The sequence below is a fragment of the Nesoenas mayeri genome (genome assembly GCF_963082525.1).
Source record: "Nesoenas mayeri genome assembly, chromosome: 17".
Taxonomy (NCBI): Eukaryota; Metazoa; Chordata; class Aves; order Columbiformes; family Columbidae; genus Nesoenas; species Nesoenas mayeri.
Genome location: NC_137565.1, coordinates 10,624,560 through 10,646,092, shown reverse-complemented (window position 1 = coordinate 10,646,092; position 21,533 = coordinate 10,624,560). Strand labels below are relative to the sequence as shown.

The following is a 21,533-nucleotide window of genomic DNA, read 5'->3' as shown; positions in this document are numbered from 1 at the left end:
AGAATAGAGCCTTAGGTTGACCTTGGGCCAATTGTCTGAGCTTAGCGGGAACAAGCTGTCTTGGAAAAGACATTTCTTTTACCTTTATGCAGAAAAAAGACCCACTGAGCCCAAAGTGCGCCACATCCCATAGCAGCATTTCTGCTGCTTGGTGAGGTCCTTGGGAGGAGAAGGAGAGCACGAAGAGGTGTTTGGGTGCTGCTCAGGGGCTGTGATGTGCTCGCATCTCGGAATTACTGCACTGGAAACACTCGACACTCAGTTATTCACAGTTCACAACTGAAGTGTTGGCGTACGGTTTCATTTTGCAGAGTGATCAAATTTTTTAAAAGTGTATTAAAAGCACTAAGCAATTGGATTTTTATGGTAGTGTGATTTTTGACAGTAATTCTAGCCCTGGGTGTGCAAGTGTTTTGGGGCGGTGGAGCCTGATTTCGCCCTGCACATCCCCTGCCACTGACAGGTCAACGTGCTGTGACGTTGGCTTTGTGTTAGGACTGTTGTTGCACATGACATTAATTCTTTCTGCAGAAACTGCTCAGTTTTCAGGTTGTTTCTGTAGTGAAGATCCCACAGCGTTGTCCAAACACTACTAGTGTCCAGTGGGGTGAGAAGAGGGGAAACTGAGGCACAAACCCAGCACCCTCGTTTCCAACAGTGATTTTTGCAGCAGCCCTGAGGAGCTGGTTGTGTTCACCCCCAGATCCCTTTGGGGATCCACAGGCAGATCTGGGATCAGTTTGGGGATCTGCAGGCTGTCACCAGCTGTTCCCCATCTTTACAAGCATTTGCTTTGGTTAATGAGTAGCCACAGAATATCTGTCATATTTTCAGCCCAGTGATCTGAATTAATTTAATCATGGTATTTGCTTTTCATTGAAATATAATGCAATTCAGTGTCGTATGTTTAAAAAATAAATTAATTTACAGGAGGCTTTTTTCCAGGGTTTAACAACTGTGTAAGAGGTTTGTATCTTGTTAAATTACCATAGCATCTCAATAAATGTATATATTTCTCATCAATTGCTATTTAACATATGTCAAGTCTCTTATAATAGTTAGATGCATCTGGCTGCAATAATTATTGTATGCAAATTAAATGCCAATTAATTATTTAAAGCATATTTACAAAGAGCAACAAAACCTATAAATCTGTTACGGAGTTGTTAACCTTAGCTAACATGTTTTAAATAATCATCCAGCGTTGCTGTGCTGTACAGTAGCTGTCTCATTATATCTCTATTAGACCCGCAGAGGAGACACTTGATTTAAAGTGTGACAGAATTATTCGTTAGAGGGTAATTAGGTGCTCGCCTGTACCCCGGGTGCACCATGGAGATTGGTCTCTCTGCCCTGGACATCCCTGAGGTGGGGATGGGGAGGAGCAGTCCCATGATTCAGCTTTTATTTTCCTTATTTGAAATTATTTGGCTTTGTCCCCCTCCTCAGCCCCTCGTGCGATGGGGACCGTGCGCTGCTGCCAGCCCGGGGGAAGAAGAAGAAGAGGAAGAAATCCGGCCGCAAGAAGCGAAGGAGGTGAGGGTGGCCATGGTGGGGTGTGGGACAGGAGGGGACAGGAAACCCTCAGCTGCATGTGGGGGGGAAAAATATGGTGTGTAAAATGAAGACTGGACACCCCACAAGTCCGTGTGTGGGGCTTGGGGGTCTCAGCCCTGTGTGGGGCTGGGGGTCTCAGCCCTGGCCACAGGTAGAGGAAGGCGCCGCCATTTTCTCGCCCTCCCCTCAGGGCGTGCAGGCCGGGGTGACCCTGCAGCCCGTCCTGGGGGTCCGGGAGCCCCCTGGCCCCTCGTCACCCCGGGGAGATGCCGCTGGCGGGGGGGTGAGGGCTGGGGTAGCCGGGGAGGGCCATGGGGAGCCGTGTGGTCCCTAACAGCGCTGTCCCTCCCCAGGTCTCCCTCCTACAGCCCCTCGCCCGTGAAGAAGAAGAAGAAGAAAAACTCCAAGAAGCGAAAAAGAAACAGGTATTTTTTTGTGTGTGAAAATGTAATTCCCTGCTGGCAGGGGTCTTTGGGGGGTTCGGATGAGTCGGGGGGGACGTGACTGATGTCACAGCTGGTTGAGCTCTGCAACGGGAGGGCAGAGAGAGGTGTCCAACCCCTGACCCGCCGTAATGGCCGCCCAGGGCGCAGAGCCCCGCGGGAGGGGAAGCTGAACGCAGAGCTGGGGTCCCTTTGGGCGAGGAGGGCACGAAACGGGCTGCACACCCAGAGCAGAGATAAACATGAGCTGCTGGGGTGTGGGGAAGAGAGACAGATGAGCCGAATTAGTGCGATGTGTGCAGAGCCGCTGCCCGCTGTCCTGTTTCGCATGGCGCCCGCCCCGGGACACCAATGGGTCAGCGCTCTGGGCTGGCACTGGTTCCTGTCCCTTGTCCCCAGCCTACACAACATGTGTCAGCATTTGGACCAGGAAAAGGTGCAGCCCAGCACACCCCATCCACGTCTCAGTCTTCCCTCCCAGCCCCAGGTGGCTGCCTCCATGTTCTCCTTCTGAAGCCTAATTTTAATTTCAAGAGCACAATAAAATTTTAAAATTACAAAGATTTTACTGTTTACTCTCAACCATTAAACCAGTATTTGAAGAGAACAGTGGATGCTATCTCCCTTGGAAAGCTCATGTATTTATAACACATTGAACCAAAGAGAGAAGCTACTAAAAATGGGTAAAAGTTGAGCTTGAATATTAAATAAAAGTGAGGGAGAAAGGAGGAGAGATAAGGTTATAGAAACTCCCTTAAAATAGTTCCTTCCTAAGAAGGGATTCTTATCCTCTTTTATGGATGCCATCTCGTGACAGAAGTCCTGGGTCAGATGCTCCTTGGCTTTGAACCTTCAGTGCCATTTGTGCCCCTGCAAGCACATCATCTCTGATTCAGATTTTCCATTTTGTGAGACCCTGTAGTCAATGTACATATTTGTGTCTTGCAGGTTATCTTCGAAGAAGAGAAGACACAGGTAAGAGTTAAGCAGGTGTGCGTGGTCCCTTAGAAATGTGACCTTAATGGTGTCTTCAAGATCTCACAAGGTTGATGTTCACTGGCTGGGGGCAGAAGACACTTTTCTTCTGCGTCTCCTTGTGGAATCCCCTTCACTCCCCCCATTCCCTGTGGGTCTGGGTCTACCCTCTCCCTTTTCAGGCTCACGTGTTCCTCAGACCCCACAGGAATCGGGTCTCCAGCCCAACCTGTGCAATCAAGCACATAACTGAAAAAGACCTCGCCGTATAATGTGGCCCCTGGCAACCTCATCCATGTTGCATCCATCCTGCATCTTGAGTCTTCATTTCTCTTACGGTTTAATTTGCACACAGTCTGGTATCCCCCAGCAGTGCCCATCTTTGAAACATTCACTGGAAGAACTCTCCTGATTCCAGTACGTACAGTATCAAAAAGTATTAATCTTCTCTATGGGAAAATGCAGAGTCGCCAGGATGGCTGATCCCTTTGAGGATCCTTTTTGGCCAAGCCCACGAGGCAGATTTGTCAGCAGGCACTCAGACCCCCTGTGCTGCAGCAGAATTGTTAATCCCTTTCATTTTTATTGCACGCTCTCGGGCAATCTGGTTGTGACATTGACGTGTGATTGTGCAGCTTTTTATCAGAACAGAGATCTCTGAATTAATTAGCCATTTCTTATTTAGTTCTTCAAGCCCCAAAAGTAAGAGAAAGGAAGAAAGAAAACACAAGAAACAGTAAGTAGTGATTCATGGTGTTCCCTGCCCTGCCTGCACAGAGCTGCGGGGCTGGGAAATGCTTGATGTGATGGGTCCCCTGGAGCTAACGCCTGCTGCACAGCCCTAAGCAATTGACAGGATTATTTCGCAACTAAAACCAGCAATTCTGGTTTTGTTGGAAGGGAAGAGGGTTTGCTGGAGATCTTTCCTCACACTCTCTTTTGTGCCACCTCATTCAGAACTTTCTTTGTATCTCACAGGGATGTAATGTCTTATCCATCCAGTTGTGAGCAGAGACTCCAGCTTTTCTGCTGAGGGCAGCATGAGAGGATGAACTCAAATCTGTGGAGCGCGGTGCCCAGAGGGCAGGCTGGGGCGCTTTCCAAGAAGGGCTTGAGCTCCTCCTTATTTGCTGCTCTTGGAGGTTCCAGTAGGGGCTACTCGTGATATATGATACAACCAACGATCTGAATGGGAGCAGAAAGCAATGGGGACTAGGGAAGAGAAGGGATTGTATGGAAGTGATGTAGGTTGAAAAAATCAGAGGTTGAGGCTCACATCTGCCCTGGAGTGTTAGCAGAGCACAGTCCTTGCCCTGTGGGGCAGAAAATCAAGTGGTATGGTATAAAATGTGGTTCCTCGGGGCTGGCAGGAAAGCCTCTAAGCCTTCTCTGTTTTACACTTTCTTCTCTGTTTTCCCCTGGGAACTGCAACTTGCAGCTTCTCACCTGCTTTTTCAAAGCAAGGAAACAGTTGTAGGGCTGAACCCTGGGCACCAAACCCCTGGTTGGCTTTGCTGGGACTTGGGCTACCCTGCTAGAGACAGAACCTAGGCTAGCAGATGGAACTCTGCAGGTTTGTTTGGTATTAGTAGGACCTGCCCTTTAATTCATCCCAACACAACTTTTAGCTCTTAGGCAGAAAGGAGACAGAGGGACAATAACCCATGACACCACCAGTGTCACCCCAATATACACTGGGACTGAGAAGACTGGGAATCCATGAGGTGCAGAGCAAGTGCTGCCTGCACAGACCATCTCTATTGTGTGCAGAAAGCCCATCTCCTTTTCCATATGATTTCTAGGTGTTCAGTAGCACAGACACTTTTTGTTTTGTTTTATGCTGTGCACGCAGAAATCCCAGTGGTAAAACTGAGGCTTCCTATGTTACCAGTAAAAGCAGGAATCTCCCAAACCCAATGTAGCAGTGGCCAGTACGCAATAGCTTAACTATGGTAAAAACAAAGATCAGATCCTTGCTTGCACCGACTAGTGGGAAGGAGAGCTGCCAGAATTGCTCTTTAGGGATAAACCAGCCCTCGTCTTTCAGCTCACAAATCAGAGCTGAGCGACTCCGAGTTTCTGCAAACCTTATTGCTCCACGGTGTGGATCAGATGGATCCCATGAGCCAACTCAGATCAGGATTTTTGTATAATCACACTGCTTTGGCAACTGCGGAGCAACTGGTTATCTAAATCACACAGGACCAGTTTTTCCTCCTGCAGAAAGGGAAAGCTCTTAAGCTGGAAGGACTGATGCAGAGGGTGAAGAGCAAACACGGGTTTTCATACAAATACACGCCGTGAGGGGGAGATGTTCAGTGTTGCTGATTTCAGCTGTATGAAAATAAGGAAGGAGGATCCCAACATATGAAGTTTGTAAAAATATAATCATAGGGTGTGAGAAGCAGCAGAGAAAACAGCCAGGTGACATTCAAGCAATTGTCCGGGAGGTTGCCCTTTCATCTTAAAGGAGATGCTGTTCTCAAGCAATTGATTTGCTGAGTTTTTATAGTGGCAAATTGCTAAATGCGGTCCAGGCAGGTTGTGTTAATGCTGTCAGTGCCTGGTATAACGCGGCCACGAAAGCAGACTGTTCCCACCAGCCAACTCATCTCCAGCTCTGCCTGCTGGCACTGCTCTGCCAGCCTGAGCAGATGGTTACACTGCCAGACCTAAAATAAACTGCTGCGGTGGGCAACGAAGAGAGGGACTGGGCACAGGAGGTGACAGGTAGCCTGTCAACCACGTCACCCTGCTCTCTGTGTGCAGGACTTCAACTCTTGGCACCAGCAGCAACTGCCCTTCAGTAACGGGGCCAGGTCATCCCATAGGAGCCGCCTGGAGGGAGCAAGGGGAAGCTCGGCAGGGCACAGAACCTGCGTCCCTGTGCACAGTTTGCTGGTGACTGTCCCGGGGCCCTGTCAGAAAAGGCAGCAGCAGTGCCTGGACACCTGTAAGAAGGCAGGTAAAATGGTCCTTGCCCTTGAGGAGGAGCTGTGTGTAAGGCAGGCTGCCATTAGCAAAGCTGTACTTTATATAGCAGCCATAGGAGCTGCCTATAGGACTGTCTGGACCGCAGAGAGCGTGGGGAAGGCTGGCTGTCACTGAGTGTCCTGCATTAATTGGAGCCTGTCTGTCTGCATCTGCTCTTTAGCAAGGAGCCTGCCCTACGGAGAGGGTTGGAGCAAGAAATGTGAGGGCTGGAGCTTTGCCATGGGGTGCCTGGAGGGACAGTGCTCCCCCAGGGACGCTCAGCAATGAGAAGGTCCCAGGCTGTTCCCTGGCTTAGCGCAGGCTGAAGGATGATGGGCAGGCACATGGCTCTCTGAATTCTTGAAAGCAGAAAGAATTGGAGCTGCCCGCTGCCCTCCTGCATGCTAGTGCATAAATCTTCCCCCAGCAGGCTACAGAGCCAACCTAATAGCTTGTAGTTAAAATGCTGGGATAGATCTCGGTAAGATGGCTTGCCTTAAGGTCAGTGTGGCTATGAAGGGATGGAGAATTTCTCATGCCTTGGTGTCCTGCACAATGTTTCACACACCAGTCTCTTTAAAATGCAGATCTCCTTTCTGATTTGAATGTTATTGACTTCAGCCTCCAGCTGCTGGCTCTTGCATCCCCCTGGTTTGCCAGCCTAATGGTGCTTTTCCTCTCTGCTTCTTCAAGCTCTCGTGGGCGCACCCGGAAATCTCATCGCCATCGCCACTCTCGCTCAGAGAGCTCCGACTCCCGCTCCCCCAGCTGCCGAAGCAGGTAACGTCACTGTCCCTGAGCGTCCTGCAGTCCTTCCCGGGGGGCTCGAGGATGTGATTGTGAGAGTGTGTGTGACCCGCAAACTCTGTGCAGAGCAACATCCTGTTCTGGTGGCAGATATGTCACACGGTGGGGGTTGAGCTTCTTGTGGTTTTGGCCACAGGAGAGTTTTCCCTCAAGGAGCCGTGGCTGCAGCTTTTCAGTCCAGCAGTCACTTCTAATCCCCTTGGCTGATGATCAGCCCATGGCAACTGATTCCAGCCTAGTCTCCCTTCCCCAGCCCAAGGGCTCTGTACTGCTGATGTCCCAGGAAATCCTTAAACATGATCTTAGCAATGGAAATCTATTTGCCCATGGCAGTCTATAGCCACTATCTTTGACCTGATTAAAATCTCTGTCCTGTGGATGACAGATGCGTCCTGGGGCCAGCTAAATGGATGCTGGTGCTAGAGCTGGCATCACTGCAGTAGCAAGTCGCGTGGTTTATACACATCATGAGTTCATGCTTCAGGTTTTCTGAAAGCGCTTGAACACACCACCCCCGCTCTCCCGCTTCACTCCTCCTAAGTACTGGGGATTTTCTTATGAAAAGCTGAGTATCAGTGAGGGGAGGAATGTGATCAGTAATTGGAGGGGTATTCGTGCAAGAGCAGAGCATCTTCTCTTGCAGGTGTATTACTATAGGGACATTCAAAGCTATGTGAAAGGGTGGTCACCATAAAATCAGGAATTAGAGATGAAATTTGAGGTTAAGGTCCAAAGCCTGCTTGCAAAGTATTTTTTTTTCGAATGTAGAAAAGCAAAACACCCCTTTTCTTTCCATCATGGCTCCACAAAGCAGTCAGGTGGAAGACCTTCTCCCACATGCAATGGCCCAGCCCAGAGCTGCCAAGGGTTCGCATGGAGCTGGTAATGGGCACTGCTGCAGTATGGAGGAATAACGGTTTGACCGTTTGTGTTTTCTGGAGGCACAGAGCCAGGTCTCGGGAGGAAGGGCGTAAAACACGGCGGAGACGCTCCCGGCACCATTCAAAGATCACAGCAAAGCCAAGCGCCTCTGCAGAGGTTCAGGCCAGCCAAAAAACCAGCCAAACCCTCTCGTTCTACAGCTTCCTGTCGCCCAAGGAAGTCGTAAGTATTACACACTGTGCTGCTTTGCTTGAACTAGCCACAGGAATCTGGGCAAGAAAGCAGATATGAAATTTTTATAACTCAATTGTAGCAGTGTTAGACAAAGTTGCTTAAAACTGTATTATTTATTAATGGCGCTGTTCTTCAATGTATTTAAAGTCATTCCTTCCTTCAGCACTTTCACACCAAGGGTGGGGCTGGAGAGGGGAAAAAATTGCAAAGGCTCTAGCCTATGAATAATGAATTGAGGACATTTAACAACAAAAAAGTGGCCTCCAGCAATGATATTTTATAGGGAAGTGTTTGTTATGCAGTCTTTGCTCAGCTGGATGTGAACTTAATTCACTGGTCTTCATGTCCGAAAGTTCAGCCCTTCAGGGGAAGAAAGGGAATCAAAGATACATAAGACAAACATTTACATTTAATGAGTTGGTGATTATTGGCAGGGGATGTTTTCTGACTATCAGGATCCTTCTAGGATCACTGTTGCTCCGGACTGACAAGCCCAGGGGCCAAATTCAGAACTTACAAGGAGCTCTCGTTGATGCTAATGGGAACTGCACGTGCAGCCGAGGGGAAAATCAGGCACAGTGCCTTGGGATGTTTTTCCATATATGTGGCAAGAGATGGTATAATACATGCCTTAGAAGTGAGGGAGCAAGAGATGGAGGGAAATATTAGATACAGATTGATAAGACGTTTTCCTTCTCCATGGCATGTTTCCCCTTTGTTCTTGGTAGCTGCAAAGCACAGGTGTGATGCTCTTTGATCGTGGTGTTAGTATCCAATAGGCATTCTGGAGAGATAAATCGCTACATAGGACTCAAGGTAGTGCGGAATCTGGTACTCCCGTGTGTGGATGTGTAACTTTAGAGGTGTCTTGACTACAGAGTCCTCCAAGCCCCAAAGTGCTATATAATGGGGAACTGATTTTTCTCCTTTAGGCCCAGTTATCAACTGGAAATAGCTCTGCCATAAGCAGTAGCTACATCAGATATGAGATAGATAGTGCCAGCAAGAGGAGGGACTTTATCCACTCGCCCGCACAGACAGTGTTCTGAACAAAATACACAGAGATTATACGTGGGTACAGACAGGCACAAGCTGTCTCTCAGCAATATAGATATGCATATTTGCTCTCATTATATACATCTACCGAGTGTGTAATGCACATGTGAGTCACTGCTTATAAAACCATATAAGGTAGAGTGAATAGCAGAACCTGCACACCACGCTTAGCTGTGTGTGTGTGCGCACGTGCAAAGGAAGAATAACAAGGTATGAAGCTTTTATTGTCCTGAGCCTGGCGTGTTGCCCTCTGCCAGCCTGGGAAGGTAGGAATGAGTTAAGAACTCCTCCCAAAAACCAACCAGCCAAAGACTGCATCGTGTCACCAGGGTGGCTGCTTTTTGTTGGGTTTTTTTTGGTTCAAGCTGTGTATTTTACATAAATGTTTTCAAGTCTAAGCCTGGTTTTTAATTGGTACTAGGTTTCCTCTCTCTGAAGCCAGGCTCCCTGAGTCCTGTGAGGCCGACTACAAGCTGTTCTGTTCCCTGAGCAAGTGTAAACTCTAATTTAAAATTGTAAAAGCTTTCAAATGAGCTAAACTCAAGCATGCTGCACTCCCCTTTCCACTTGCTTCACTCAGAGTAAACGAGCACACAAGCTGCAGGGCAGGGAAAAGCGGAGCTTTATAGTTACGGATGCAGGGGATGGATGTAAAGTAAAAGTCATCAGGCCCCTGCTGCGTTCTTTCTAGTAAAGGTTAATAACGCAGGCAAATATTTTAATAACTAAAAGGCATCAGTACCTTTACCATGCAACCCACTAATGGCCTTTTGTTCCCAAAAAGAAGTACACTCTCTTGGGACATCATTCAAGAGCACATTTAAGCACTTGTTTAAATTGAAGCCGCTGGTTAAGTGCTACCCCTGGAATTTTTCTGAATAAGGTCATTAAATATCACATACTCAAAACTGGCAAGGGAAAAATGGAATGGGAATGCTTAGTCTCATTTACTGATGACTATACCCAGCCCTGTGATGCTTCTCCTTTTTGTGAGTTAACTGGTTGCTCTATAAATAAGCTTAATTCTGTCAGAATCTACTTTGAGAGCAGCCTGGATGTGTTAGGAAATGAAAACGTGCTCTTGCAGAAGATGTTGATCTCACATCAAAAAATAAATTGCTGGAAAAGATTTTGTGGAAAATTCCAAAATTAGGATTCAAAACCACGACGTTTCAGTCCTCTGTGGGGGCTGGTGTGTCACACTCCCTTCCCTTCCCTCGGCTGGGGCTTCCAAGCCAAACCACCCTTACCTGCGGAGCTGCGTCGCTGTATCTCCAAAGGACAGGATTGTCCAGGGAGGATCCCAACCTGCCAGTCCAGAGACACAACACTCAAACTTCCATTAGCTCATGCTACAGCACTTCCAAATCAAACATTTTGCTTTTTAAGGCAATTTTTATTCTAGATTATTTTTCTTTGGAAAAAATTGAAGCATTTTGTGGTAACTTCTACCCTCCCTACCATTTGTTTTCCTTCATTTCTACTGGAACAGCCACAATTTCTAATTAGGTCTACCTGTAATTTGTGAAGGACAAAGCATACACAACAGTGCCCTGCCCACGCATCTACCTTGCTGCTTCTTGCCCTCTTGCCTTTGTGCATAAGTTGATGCACACGCACATGCATGCACACATGCAGAAACACCCCAAAGTTCCCCGCTACTTTTCTTTCTGGCAGTGAATTTCCAAGCTTCTCCGGCTCCCTTTAATCCCATGCAGCTGCAATAACCACCTATTGGGAACAGGATTGTGGGTTTGTGCCTCAGCATGCAGAGAAACTGTGGGTAACGTGGGGCATCTATTTTTGAACCAAACACCCCTAACCTGCTGCAGACACTTTATTCCACACCGACACAGATGTATTACGTGCCACTGTGCTTTCAGTTGAGCAGTGCAATATAAATACCTGCAGGGTGTGAATCTAATTGCCTTTGTTGTACCTGATGAAGATAACTGCACGCTGCATACGCTTTCCTTGCCAGCTCTTTTACTTCCACTGAAACCCATTTACAATGTCACAAATTAACACAGGCTTGAGCCAGATTTCCAGTGAGGCTCAGTGGGGTACAGCTGCTGCAAATGATGCTGTTTGTCTTTGTGCTCATGTGTCTGCAGAAAGGTAGAAGGGGAGAAATACTGTGCAGGGCCTGGGACAGCGTGTGCAGGAGGGCTCAGCAAACCTTACAGCAGACCTGCATATTGGCTTGTTGTTCCTTTCTATTTTCTAGCTTGGGTTTTGGTTTATGTAGGAAAAACTCTTCTTTTAACTCTTAGGCAGCATGTTTCTGACAACAAACAGGGTCCTTGAGGCCAAAGGCAAAGCTTTCCATAAAGATGGAAGTTGTTCTCTTTTTTGCTTTTCATTTTCCCAGCGAGGGGACTGAGGTTACCTTTGGTTATCACCCGGTAAATTTGCAGCTGGGTGCTGGGACTGCAAGGAGGCCAGCATGGGGGTATGGAGGGATGCCTGGGGTATGGAGGGATGCCTGGGTTATGGAGGGATGCCTGTGGCCATCAAAGGGCTATGCTGCTCACCAGGTGCCAAAGGAGGTGGTGGAAGGCAAACCCTTGCTCTGGTGTAGTGCCAGTTTGGCCCAAGCAGAGATGGGGACATCCTGGCCTCTGTCACACAACCCTTGCTGCACCTCACAGGCTGAAAAGATCTTTGCAAAGGCGCAAACCTTTGCCTGGCGTTCTCAGGAATTTACCCCCAGCGATGGATCTGTGAGCCAGGCTGCTCAGCAGTGTTGCCATCCAGCCCCAAATAACCTGAGTGCTGAGCACAGTTGTGCCATTGCCTCCATCCTCCTGGACTTAGCTTTGCCCTCATGGTAGAGAAAGCCTCACCCTGGACTCTCCAGCTAGAAAAAAAGAGGTATTTTCCACTCAGTATTCTTTGCATCCTACAGCACCGCTGGTTTTTGTGCTCCCTTAATTTGCAGAGATTGGCTTTTCAGCTGGGGCAAATCGTCAGCAGAGGTGAACCCATTTCCCCGGGCAAAGTCCTCCCCAGCCCCTGTGCTGGGAGATGGAGGTACCGGGTACCCCAGGCCAGGATCCCAGCCCGGCTCCCGAGCAGCAGGTGCTGCTCCTCGGCAGATGTCTGCTGGGTCCTCGCCGAGAGCAAGGCTGGCTGGGGTCATGGACAAAAGGGTTTTTATTCCTTTCATTGTCACAATGCAGAGAAAAAGAGAGAAAGGGAGACATTATGCACCTCTGAAAAAAAACAAATCAACTTCACTTTGAAGAGAGTTGCAAAACAAGAGAAAAAAAGACCCCCAAAATAAATCCTCCAACTCTAAGTGAGGCTGTGCCGTGCTGCTCATTGATGACTCTCAGTCCCCCTATGGCTGAGAAAATGTATAGTTGTCTGTCGCCTCAGGGCTGTTTGCAGCACAGTAAATGGACTTGTTCGGTTTAATTGGGAGACAAGCAGTGATTGTATTTTTGTAACCTATTAGACTGCACTGCCTCTTGGTCTAGGATTGCACTCAAAATTACAGTCTGGAGTATGAGCGAGGGTCTCATTTCTACTCTTCCTTCATTTTGATTAAATAATTATTTGAAACAAAAAAAATAATCGGATAAATATATGTCTTGGGTTCCCTTGGGGGCAGCAGTAGGTCCCCTGCTGAAAGCTGGAGGAAGCAAAGTTCACTGAGATTATTTAATTATTAGAGAAGGGGAAAAAAATCCAAATGTTCACATAGGCAAAATTAGATTCATGAAAGAGCAGACTCTTTTTAAGGTACCCTAGAAATATAAAAAGCCATTAGAATTCAGCTGAGCTCTGCACAGTGTTTTCAGATGTGGTGCTCAATTTCCATCTCCGGTGGCTGGTGTGCCTTTCAGATGGGACCAGAAGCAAAGCCGAGGCTGTCAGATGGGGAGTTTGTCTCCGAGCAGACAGGCGAGTTCAGCGTCTTGAGACTTGTCCTGGCTCTTGCCACAAGACAGGATCTGCCCTGGAGCCTGTAGGAAGCTACTGGCTGCAACCTGGTGCCTGGAGGTGCTGGGGCTGGGAAACTGCTCTCCCTGCACAGACCCTCTAGCCTGTCACAGGCTGTGGGCTCCGTGTTTCACTGATGTCCACATCTTACCTCTTCCCAGAGTGCTGCTACTACAGAGGAGCTTGTTGATGCCCCCATCATTTGTCAGATTTTGTGATGTGCTGACAACAGTTGCTACTTTGAAGGCAGACGTCAGCAAAGGCAAAGCAAGAGCATGTGTCCCAGGTCCCAGCGGCAGTCTTGAAAGCTGTTTTAGAAATGCCAAGAAACTGCTGTATTTGTTGGCAGAAATAAAGACCTGTGGTTTAGACGGGAAGGGAACAGAAACAAGGTGTTTGCATGTGCGGTGCTGGGGTCAGTGTCCCTCAGAGCAGCCCCCTGCCCACTCCAGGCCTTTCTCACCTCTGTAGCCAGGGAGCCCCTCATGTGGTGTTTTTATGCCTGTAAATGGAAGGTCAAAAGCTGGTTAGGGTTCAAATCTAATGCAAACCATAATGCATCTTTTAAAAAAACTATCTGAAAGGGCAAGCCTGTGTTTTCTGGGACGTGGTTGGGCAGAGCGCAGTGGTTCATAGCAAGGAGACCAGTTCACTCAGGGCTCTGGATGTGGCGTCAGGGTTTCAGAAAGAACTGGTGACAAACAGAGGAGAGCTGGACACCTGGCTCTCATATGCTCCTTTGACATTCCAACTTCTACTGGAGTAAACAAGGACTGGCAGAGAAGTACTAGAGCTGAGAAGCAGCAAGGAGCAGTACCAGATGCTGAAATGAGGACTTGCAATGTGTGTCTCCTGTCATTCTTAGTTGGGAGCATTTGGAAGATGTTTCTGCTCTGTCCAGGGCTTCTGCATTGAAGGTGCAAGCTGGCTGGTGAAGAAGGATCACTTCATTTCCCATGTCTGCTGCTGGGGCTCCCAGTGCCTCGCAGTCAGGACTGAGCATGGCGTTTAAGTTAGTATGGGGTGGGGATGGGAGGGTCCCCAGCTCCAGTATGGACTGGCTGAGATGGGCTAATTCCTGTCCCTCTGTCCATTGTCCCAGAAACAGTAAATGCTCTGGCAGCATAGGAAGGACTTGGAGATCTCCAGCTCCAGGAGTTTTCCAAGTGTGAGGACGTTGTGGGCAGGAGAGTGTGCTGAGAGCTGCTGTGTGCGTGGGCAGCTCCGCTCTGGTTTCAGTCGCTGCTGGTTCAGCACACACATCCCAGTCACTGTCCCTGTCCCAGTTAACACCTCCTGAACTAGACTGGCCACCCCCGTTAGCACCTCCTGAATGAAGTTGGGAGCAGCTGCCCTGGGGACACAGATCAGGTGCTGCTGGCAGGTGGGTGGATGTGAAGGCACCATCTGATGGGATGAAGAAGCTCCATGCAAGCGTGACACAGACTGCATCTGTAGCCCCTCTGTGGATAAGGAAAAGCCCTGTCCTTGTGCCAGCCACTCTGGAGCTAAGCCCTCCAAAAGGACTGTCCCTGCTCTGTGACAACCGATCCACTGCCCCCTGGGATATTACCAACATTGCAGTGTAGTTTTCTCAGCCTAAAATACCTGAGGTTTGTGAGGGCATGGCCCAGGTCCCCGGTGTGGAGCATGCGTCCCCCAAAGCACGCTGTGAGGATGTATGCAGGACCGTGGCTTGCAGGGATCGTGTCAGAGGACTATCCTGAGTGGGGGGAACCAAGCCTATGTGTCCACATTCTAAGGACCCTGGAGCAAACCTTGCGGGTGGGAATGAGGAGAGCAGAGCATCTGGGTGAAAGAGGAGGCCACACAAGAGTGCAGACCTACTAAGTCTGTGTTTGGCCCTAATTCTCCCCAGACTGCAAGGACAGGCGTTAGCGCTACCATAGCCTCCCTCCCAGTGCCTGTACGTTCCTGGACTGGCTTGGGTAGATGCCAGTGGAGTTAAAACTGAACTATAAAATATTCAGATGGTGTAAATCCCCTCGGTGGTGCTCAGGGTCCCAGACAACAGCCCTGCCCGGGGCAGCCCATGTGGGTTTGGGGTCCTTGAACCCCGTTGGGTTCAGCAACCCCCTCGAAACCCAGCCAGGGTCTGGCTGACCCCCCCACAGGCGCTGGCAGGAGCAGGGCTGCTGTCCCCTTCCCCACCCGTCTCCAACGCAGCACAGGCGGGGATATTTTTCCTCTTCTATTTTTTCACTTCTTCCACCACTCGAGTTCCCTTTGTCACTTCTGTGAAACCCAAGGGGATTTAGTGCAAGCTGTGACTTTTCAGCACAAGCGACCAGCCTCCAGGAACAGGCGAGACGGCCTAATTTAGAGCAGAAGGAAACAAAAATGAATAATAAGCGAGACAAGCAAGCAGACACAAAGCAGTCGTGACATTTGCATAGAGGAGGCAAGCGAACAGTTGGCAGTGTGGAGTGAAGAGAGAGTTTATGTTTTTTTCATGTAATTTGAGACTCTAATGATGGACTTATGTTGCCCGCTCTTCCTTTTTTCTTACACCTTACCTACTAAAGGAGGAGTTCTTGATGGGTAAGTGGATGCTATCCGCAAGACACCAGGGAATTTATTAGAGGTCACTTGAGCGCATTAGCTATATCTTCTTCAGGGGGAAAAGAGCACACAAAGAATATGTGTATACCTTTTATTTCCAAAGGGTTTTTTTTCTTTTCCCCCCTCCCACTCCTTTTTTTTTTCTTTCCTTTTTTTTTTTTAGCAATAAGCTTATTTGCCAGTTTTTACTTTGTACAGAAGCCATTGATTTTCTTTTTCTTTGCTTATTTTAGTGACGTTATTTTAGCCTTTTTATTAAGGAAGCTTCAAAAATTCGGTCATTTAAGATTTTGTTTCATTTTTGTTTCCTTTCCAAAGATTCCGTAGGGGTTTTATATCCATATACCCATTTCCTTTTTTTTTTTCCTCCCCCTCTTTAAGGTTAAATAAAGCTTTGTCCTTTGTTATACCTTTTTTATTTAGTTAGATATTTTGATTCTTTGGTTGCCCATTTATGTTGTTGAACTCTTTTATTTAACATGAATTGCATGCTGATACTCTTTGCATGATCTCTCAATCTTCCCGTTATCATAGCAGGGGGAAAAGAAGTTTCTTCTTAGTGTGGATTTCTTTCAGGGATATGTGCTTTTGGCTTTTTCTCCTCTTTATTCTTTCTCTTTCTTTCTTACTTTGTTTCTTTCCTTTCCTTTTGTTTCAGTGCATCATGATGGTAAAATTTCTGGGTTTATTAAAAAAAAAAAAAAGGCAAAGTAAAACCAAAAACAGTCCCCCCCCTCCAAAAAAGAAATGTTCAAACAATGCCAAATGGCTTTTTTGCTTTCAGATCTCTCAGTCAGGGTCTTCTGCTGACCTCTTTACCAAAACAGACAGCCCGCCTGGCAACCTAGCCAGCCAGAACGGAGAGTATCATGAATATGACTCAGGAAACGATACTTCCTCCCCTCCTTCCACTCAAACGAGCTCGTCCAGGGCAAAGGACGGCCAGGAGAAAAGAAGTCTAGTCCATGATGGCTTTGGCCATGCCTTCTCGTCCGGGAAGTCCAAACTGGCCAACAGCGATAACAGCTCTGATTCAGGAAATTCCTTCACCAGTTGCTTTTCCCAGAGCAAGGGAACAGCTTTGGAAAATCTGTCTCCAGATGCCCAGGGACAAGACCGAAGGTCAGTGATTGCCAGTAGCTGCTGCTGGCAGCCAAACGCCTGGTACGTTGTTGCTCTGTGTCTCCTGCCCGCTCGCCGGTTGCAGTGGTGAGCTGGCAGGGAGGTTTTTGTGGTCTGGAGGCAGTTAGATATAAATCAGACCCACGGTCTTGCCAGTCTGGAGTCCAGAACCCAGCAATGACCAATGCTGTAGCCTGAGGAGGAAGATGAAACCCAACCGTCACACCTCTGGGTGTTGCCTGTGCCGCCTTTTCTGGCGTTAATGTGGCTGGTGCAGGGTTTGGCCCTGGGTCGAGTCGTGTCCTGAACGCAGCCCTGCTCAGCTGGACACAGCCATGTCAAAGAAGAGAGCTGCTGGCCCTTCTGGGCAAAACCTGAAAGGTGCATCGGGGGTTGCCGTGCTCATTCTCCCCGTCTGCTTACTGTGGGGAAGGGCCATGGGGTTCATTTTTGCTAAAACCATTACAGGCTGTTCTTTCACCTGTCCAGGGAACCAAATCCAGCCTGTCCCTTCCCAGCTCATTCAGGACTGGTCCTGGGTGACAAGAGAGCATCTCCTGCGGGTGGGGAGCATGGGGGGACAGGTTCCTTGCTGGCTGTGGGGTAACACAGCAGTCCAGTGCCACGGGTCTTCATCAGGAGAGGGGAGCAGATCCCGGCCTCCATCACTGCCTCTGTTCTGGGGGTTTGCACGATGATGGTGGGGACGAAGGCACTGAAGCGCGGTGGCGGGTACCCAAGGCTGTGCTCAGGCAGTGGTGGCAGGGAGCTCGTCCAGCTCCTGCCCTCAGGTTGTAAATGCTGGAAGCTGGAGCCAGGATGTGGTCTGGGGGTGGGAGTACTGAAAGAGAGAGGAGAGGGAGCCAGGGGAATTGGTGTTAGGAAGAACAAGCCCTAGATTTTAAGTCAGAGGGTAAAATTTTAGGGCTGTATATACTTTTACCACTGTGACCGCAGTGGGATATCTCTGCCTTCACATGGGTGGAGCTGGGATTGCAGCTGGCCCTGGCTGCTGGGCTCTAACCCCAGGCACTTCTGGAGGTGGAGGAATTCACATAGCCCTGTCCAAATGCAACGGGACATGCCCATTTGTGCTGCTGCACAGCCAGACTGGAGCACAGGCCCTTGCTCAAGCACTTCTCACTCCCTGCCCAGGACCCGCTCCGCTCGCTGCCCTGACCCAGGCTCTGCTGACTAGACAGCTCTGGTGTGTTGGCCATGGGGCAGAGAGCTGTCCCTTGTGCCACCTGAGCCCCCTGGCACAGCCTGGGGGGTGAGCTCCTGGGCTCTGACCCACACACACAGCAGCCTGGGGAGCGGGGAGGTCTTTATCCCCAGGTGGGGAACGGGAGGATGGGAGCACTTGTTGGCTGGAGCGTGGTGTTCCCCTCAACCAGGGACCAGTCCCAGTTCAGCCACAGCTTCAATGACTGTCCAAATATGTGTTCACAGAGGGTGCCTGGACTTGTGTCTCAGCTGTTCAGAAGAGAAGCAGCGAAACTTCGTCCCGTCCCCAGCCCACAGCTCCCCACTGAGGCGATGCTCCCGCAGCAAGTCCTACACCAGCACGGGCAGATCCTCCCCTGGCTCCAGCCGCTCCCGCTCCTCACACCACAAAGCCTCTCCCAGGTACTCCCGAAGCAGGTCCTGCTCTTCAGGAAGGAGGTAAGGCCAGCTGAAACGGCTGTCTCTGTGGTCCTGGGCAAGGTCTAACTCTGGCAGGCTCCTTGCAGGAGGAGATGTAACAGTTTGGGGGGTGCCTAGGGATCCACATGGCTTGGAGTGAATTTCTCACACAGAGCTGATCCCAGAGCATGAAATATGGGGCATCTCTTTTCCCCATGATCCCAGATTCTGAGGAATCTCATACAACCTCACCCTCCAGTATCTTTAACTCTTATGATTCTTGCCTGTTCCCAGGTCTTCTTCACGTTCCCCCAGCTATTCCTCCAAATCCTGCAAAAAAAGCCCTGGGAGCAGGAGTTCAAGGCCTCGTCGGAGCCCCAGTTACTCCCGCTACAGCCCAAGCAGGTACAACTCTCTCTTCATATGCTGCCTCTCGCTTTCCCGCTGCCTCCATCACTTGTTTGGACTGTGACATCTTTGCTGGCTCCTGCCAGCCCCAAACTGCTCCCTCAGCTTCCTCGCTGGGTGCTGTGGTCCCCAGCAACGGGTGAGAGGGAGCAGGGGGACATGCACTAAGGCATGTGGCAGTATGTTGGCCCTCAGTCCACTGGAAATTTCTCACCGTTTATTGCCCCAGAGCTGGTGCTGGTTGCAAAGGGAAAAGCATTTTTCCTATAGCCAAGGACTGCCCTGAACTGATTCAGGGGAGTTTCACACAAAGCGTGTGTGTTTTGGGGTAGGTTGGTGGGAAGGAGACCTGTTTTATCACTGGCTTTGAAGTATCATGATATCTCACGCTCAGAGCCCGTGGTATGTGAAGCGGCTGTTCCGCCGTTGCAAGGGACACGCTATGCAGCCAGGAGCGCACAGAGGGCTGCTCATGGTGTTTGCCGGGGCTTCATGCGAGTGAAAGATGCCTCACAGGAGCAGCCAAGGAGTGTCCCTCTCTATCATGCTGGTGTGAAGGGTGGGCAGAGCCTTAGGCTCTAGTTGGTTCTGCCCGCAGCTTCCATCGCCCGAGGAGCCTGCGGCAGCTCCCACAGCAGGGCTGCACCCATGGCAGGGAGGGATCCGATTGCAGAAGGGAAAGACACTCTGCTTCTCAGAGTCGTGTCTCTGCAAATTGTTATCAGGCCCTGGGAAGTGCCCTTGCTGCATGAGCAGATACCAGGTACCCTTGTGCTGGCACTCACAGCAGAGGAAACACAGTCCGGGCAACTCTACTCCCTCCACACCCCACAGAAAACACACATCTCACAGCTCAGCCCTAGAGATGCCTTTGGGCAGGTTTTTCTGATAACATCTCTGCTGCTGAGAATGTTTTGCACCCTTAAAATGTGACATTCCCTAGGTCTGCTTCTTGGCAGCTGTGACAATCCCTGCACTGGTGTAGGAAAATATTTCTTGCATGCAAGGATCAGGCCCTTGACCTGTACCGTGTCGCTTTGCAGATGGCATTGAGCAGGGTGTATGAAGTCAGCCACACTCCACGGAGGGGCCTGTGCTGACGTGTACAGGAATTTAACAAAGGAGAGAACCATAGCAACCCCGGCACTCCTTCTGGGAGCCGCGCAGAGCTGCACAGCCCTGCGGGATACCGGGGCCCTGCTCACGGGGAGCCTGCTGGCAGCCTGGTTCTTACCTGCTTCTGCAACACGGCCAGCAAGAGCAATTGTCGTAGAGCTAAACACAGAATGCATCCACTAACACAGGTACATGGAAGCCTTCTTGGCAGCATGGGGCCACCAGGAGACACTGCTGAAACCCCAAAACACAATTAGTGGGTGTCTCTTTGTCCAGCTTAAGGGAGTGTGCGCAGGGCTGATGCCACTAGAGCGCTTTGCTCAGAGGGATCCCTTCTGGAGCTGAGTGTCCTCCACTCGTCTGTACCCTCCTGGGTCATTGCCTCCATGGCCAAAAACCCAGCAGTGACATTTTCCAATCTGTGCCTTCCCCAGAGACCATGAGCGAGAGCACAAGTACGGCTCCAGCGAGAAGGAGTCGCACAGGGAGCGTGACCGGCGGCGGCGACGGTCCTACTCACCCCTGAGGAAGCGCAGGAGAGACTCTCCCAGCCACCTCGAAGCTCGGCGCATCACGAGGTAGGGGGGCGTGCGGTCCTGTCATTTGGAGACAGGCTCAGCCAGTGCTCCCATGGGGGGACGTGGGCTGTTCTTGGGTCCCAGCCCTTGCCAGAGGAGGTTGCTCCAGAAGCAGACTGGTTTCCCTGAGCCTGATCAGCAGGCCCTTCCACCTCTCCTAGAGCTTGAGGATTTCCAGGTTAGAGGCAAAGAAAGAAAGAAAAAAAGGCAAATGAAGTCAGAGCAGGGACTCACCCTGCAGGTACCAGGAGCATCCCCCTCACAGGCTTTTTGTTTCACCCTCTCCTGTGGTAGATGTCCCCCACTGTAGAGAGAGTCAAACATTGACTCCAGCCTTTGATAAGAGGAACAAAAGGGGTTTAAAAACCCAACTAGACATAACATAACAAGCTCAATCAGCTGAAACCCTCACACTGAGGGCTCTTTGGGACAACATCAGGCAGGGCCTGGCCTTAGGCTTGGTGCTCAGGACATTCCCCAGGGCCACGGGGGCGAGTGGTTTGAATCTGAAGGCTTGTTATTTACCTGCTCTATTTCTTTTTTCCTTTTAAATAAACATGTTTTTGGGAAGTGTTGTGCAGACTATGCAATGCTTTTGTGAGATTTTGGCAGCAAATCCATCCTTGTGTTGTGGTTAACACTCATCTCCCTGTCCCCACAGTGCCCGCAAACGCCCCATCCCCTACTACCGTCCCAGTCCCTCCTCCTCCAGCAGCGCCAGCAGCTACTCCTCCTGGTACAGCAGTTTTAGCCGCTCCCCGAGCAGGAGCCGGAGCTACTCCAGCTACCGGACGAGCCGGAGCCGAAGCTGGAGCAGCAGCAGCGGGGAGGGCAGGAGCCGCAGCCGGAGTTCGGGTCCCAGGAGCAGCCGGAGCAGGAGCAGGAGTTATGACTCAGGAGGCAGCTCCGACAGCCTGCATCGCTAGGGAGTGCCTGCGTCACCTCCGAATTCCTGGCATTCTCCGCTTCTTCCCACCTACCTGGCCATCGATAGCAATCATCCCCGATACTGTAGTGGTGGCAGCACCAGGCCCCCCTTCCCGGTTTGGAGTAAAGCCCCCGTGTGCCCGGTGCAGCCTCTTCACTACCCTGCGGAGCGGTGGATCAGTTCCAGCTCCCAGGCCAGGGCTGGAAGAAGGGTCGGTGCTTTATAGAGGGTCTGTCACGACGGACCTGCTCCATCCTCCCCGATGTCCCCATCTCCACTGCTGCTCTCCAAAGCACT

At 50.1% G+C, this 21,533-nt stretch overlaps 1 protein-coding gene across 5 annotated transcripts in view; it reads left to right on the top strand.

The window, feature by feature from the left end:
- The window catches only part of SRRM4 (serine/arginine repetitive matrix 4), a gene marked incomplete at both ends in the record, with an annotated part of 67,506 nt that extends 46,272 nt beyond the window's left edge, over window positions 1–21,234 (top strand). For 4 of the 5 annotated variants that reach the window (XM_080355316.1, XM_080355317.1, XM_080355313.1 and 1 more), the window contains 11 exons: window positions 1,450–1,536; window positions 1,911–1,982; window positions 2,949–2,975; window positions 3,661–3,711; window positions 6,642–6,728; window positions 7,697–7,859; window positions 16,243–16,580; window positions 18,033–18,245; window positions 18,501–18,611; window positions 20,165–20,308; window positions 20,970–21,234. In XM_080355316.1, the coding sequence (XP_080211442.1) occupies window positions 1,450–1,536; window positions 1,911–1,982; window positions 2,949–2,975; window positions 3,661–3,711; window positions 6,642–6,728; window positions 7,697–7,859; window positions 16,243–16,580; window positions 18,033–18,245; window positions 18,501–18,611; window positions 20,165–20,308; window positions 20,970–21,234 (1,558 nt within the window). The remainder of the gene's footprint in view (window positions 1–1,449; window positions 1,537–1,910; window positions 1,983–2,948; window positions 2,976–3,660; window positions 3,712–6,641; window positions 6,729–7,696; window positions 7,860–16,242; window positions 16,581–18,032; window positions 18,246–18,500; window positions 18,612–20,164; window positions 20,309–20,969) is intronic. The other variant, XM_080355314.1, reaches the window with a different exon arrangement.
- Window positions 21,235–21,533: the final 299 nt, after the last annotated feature.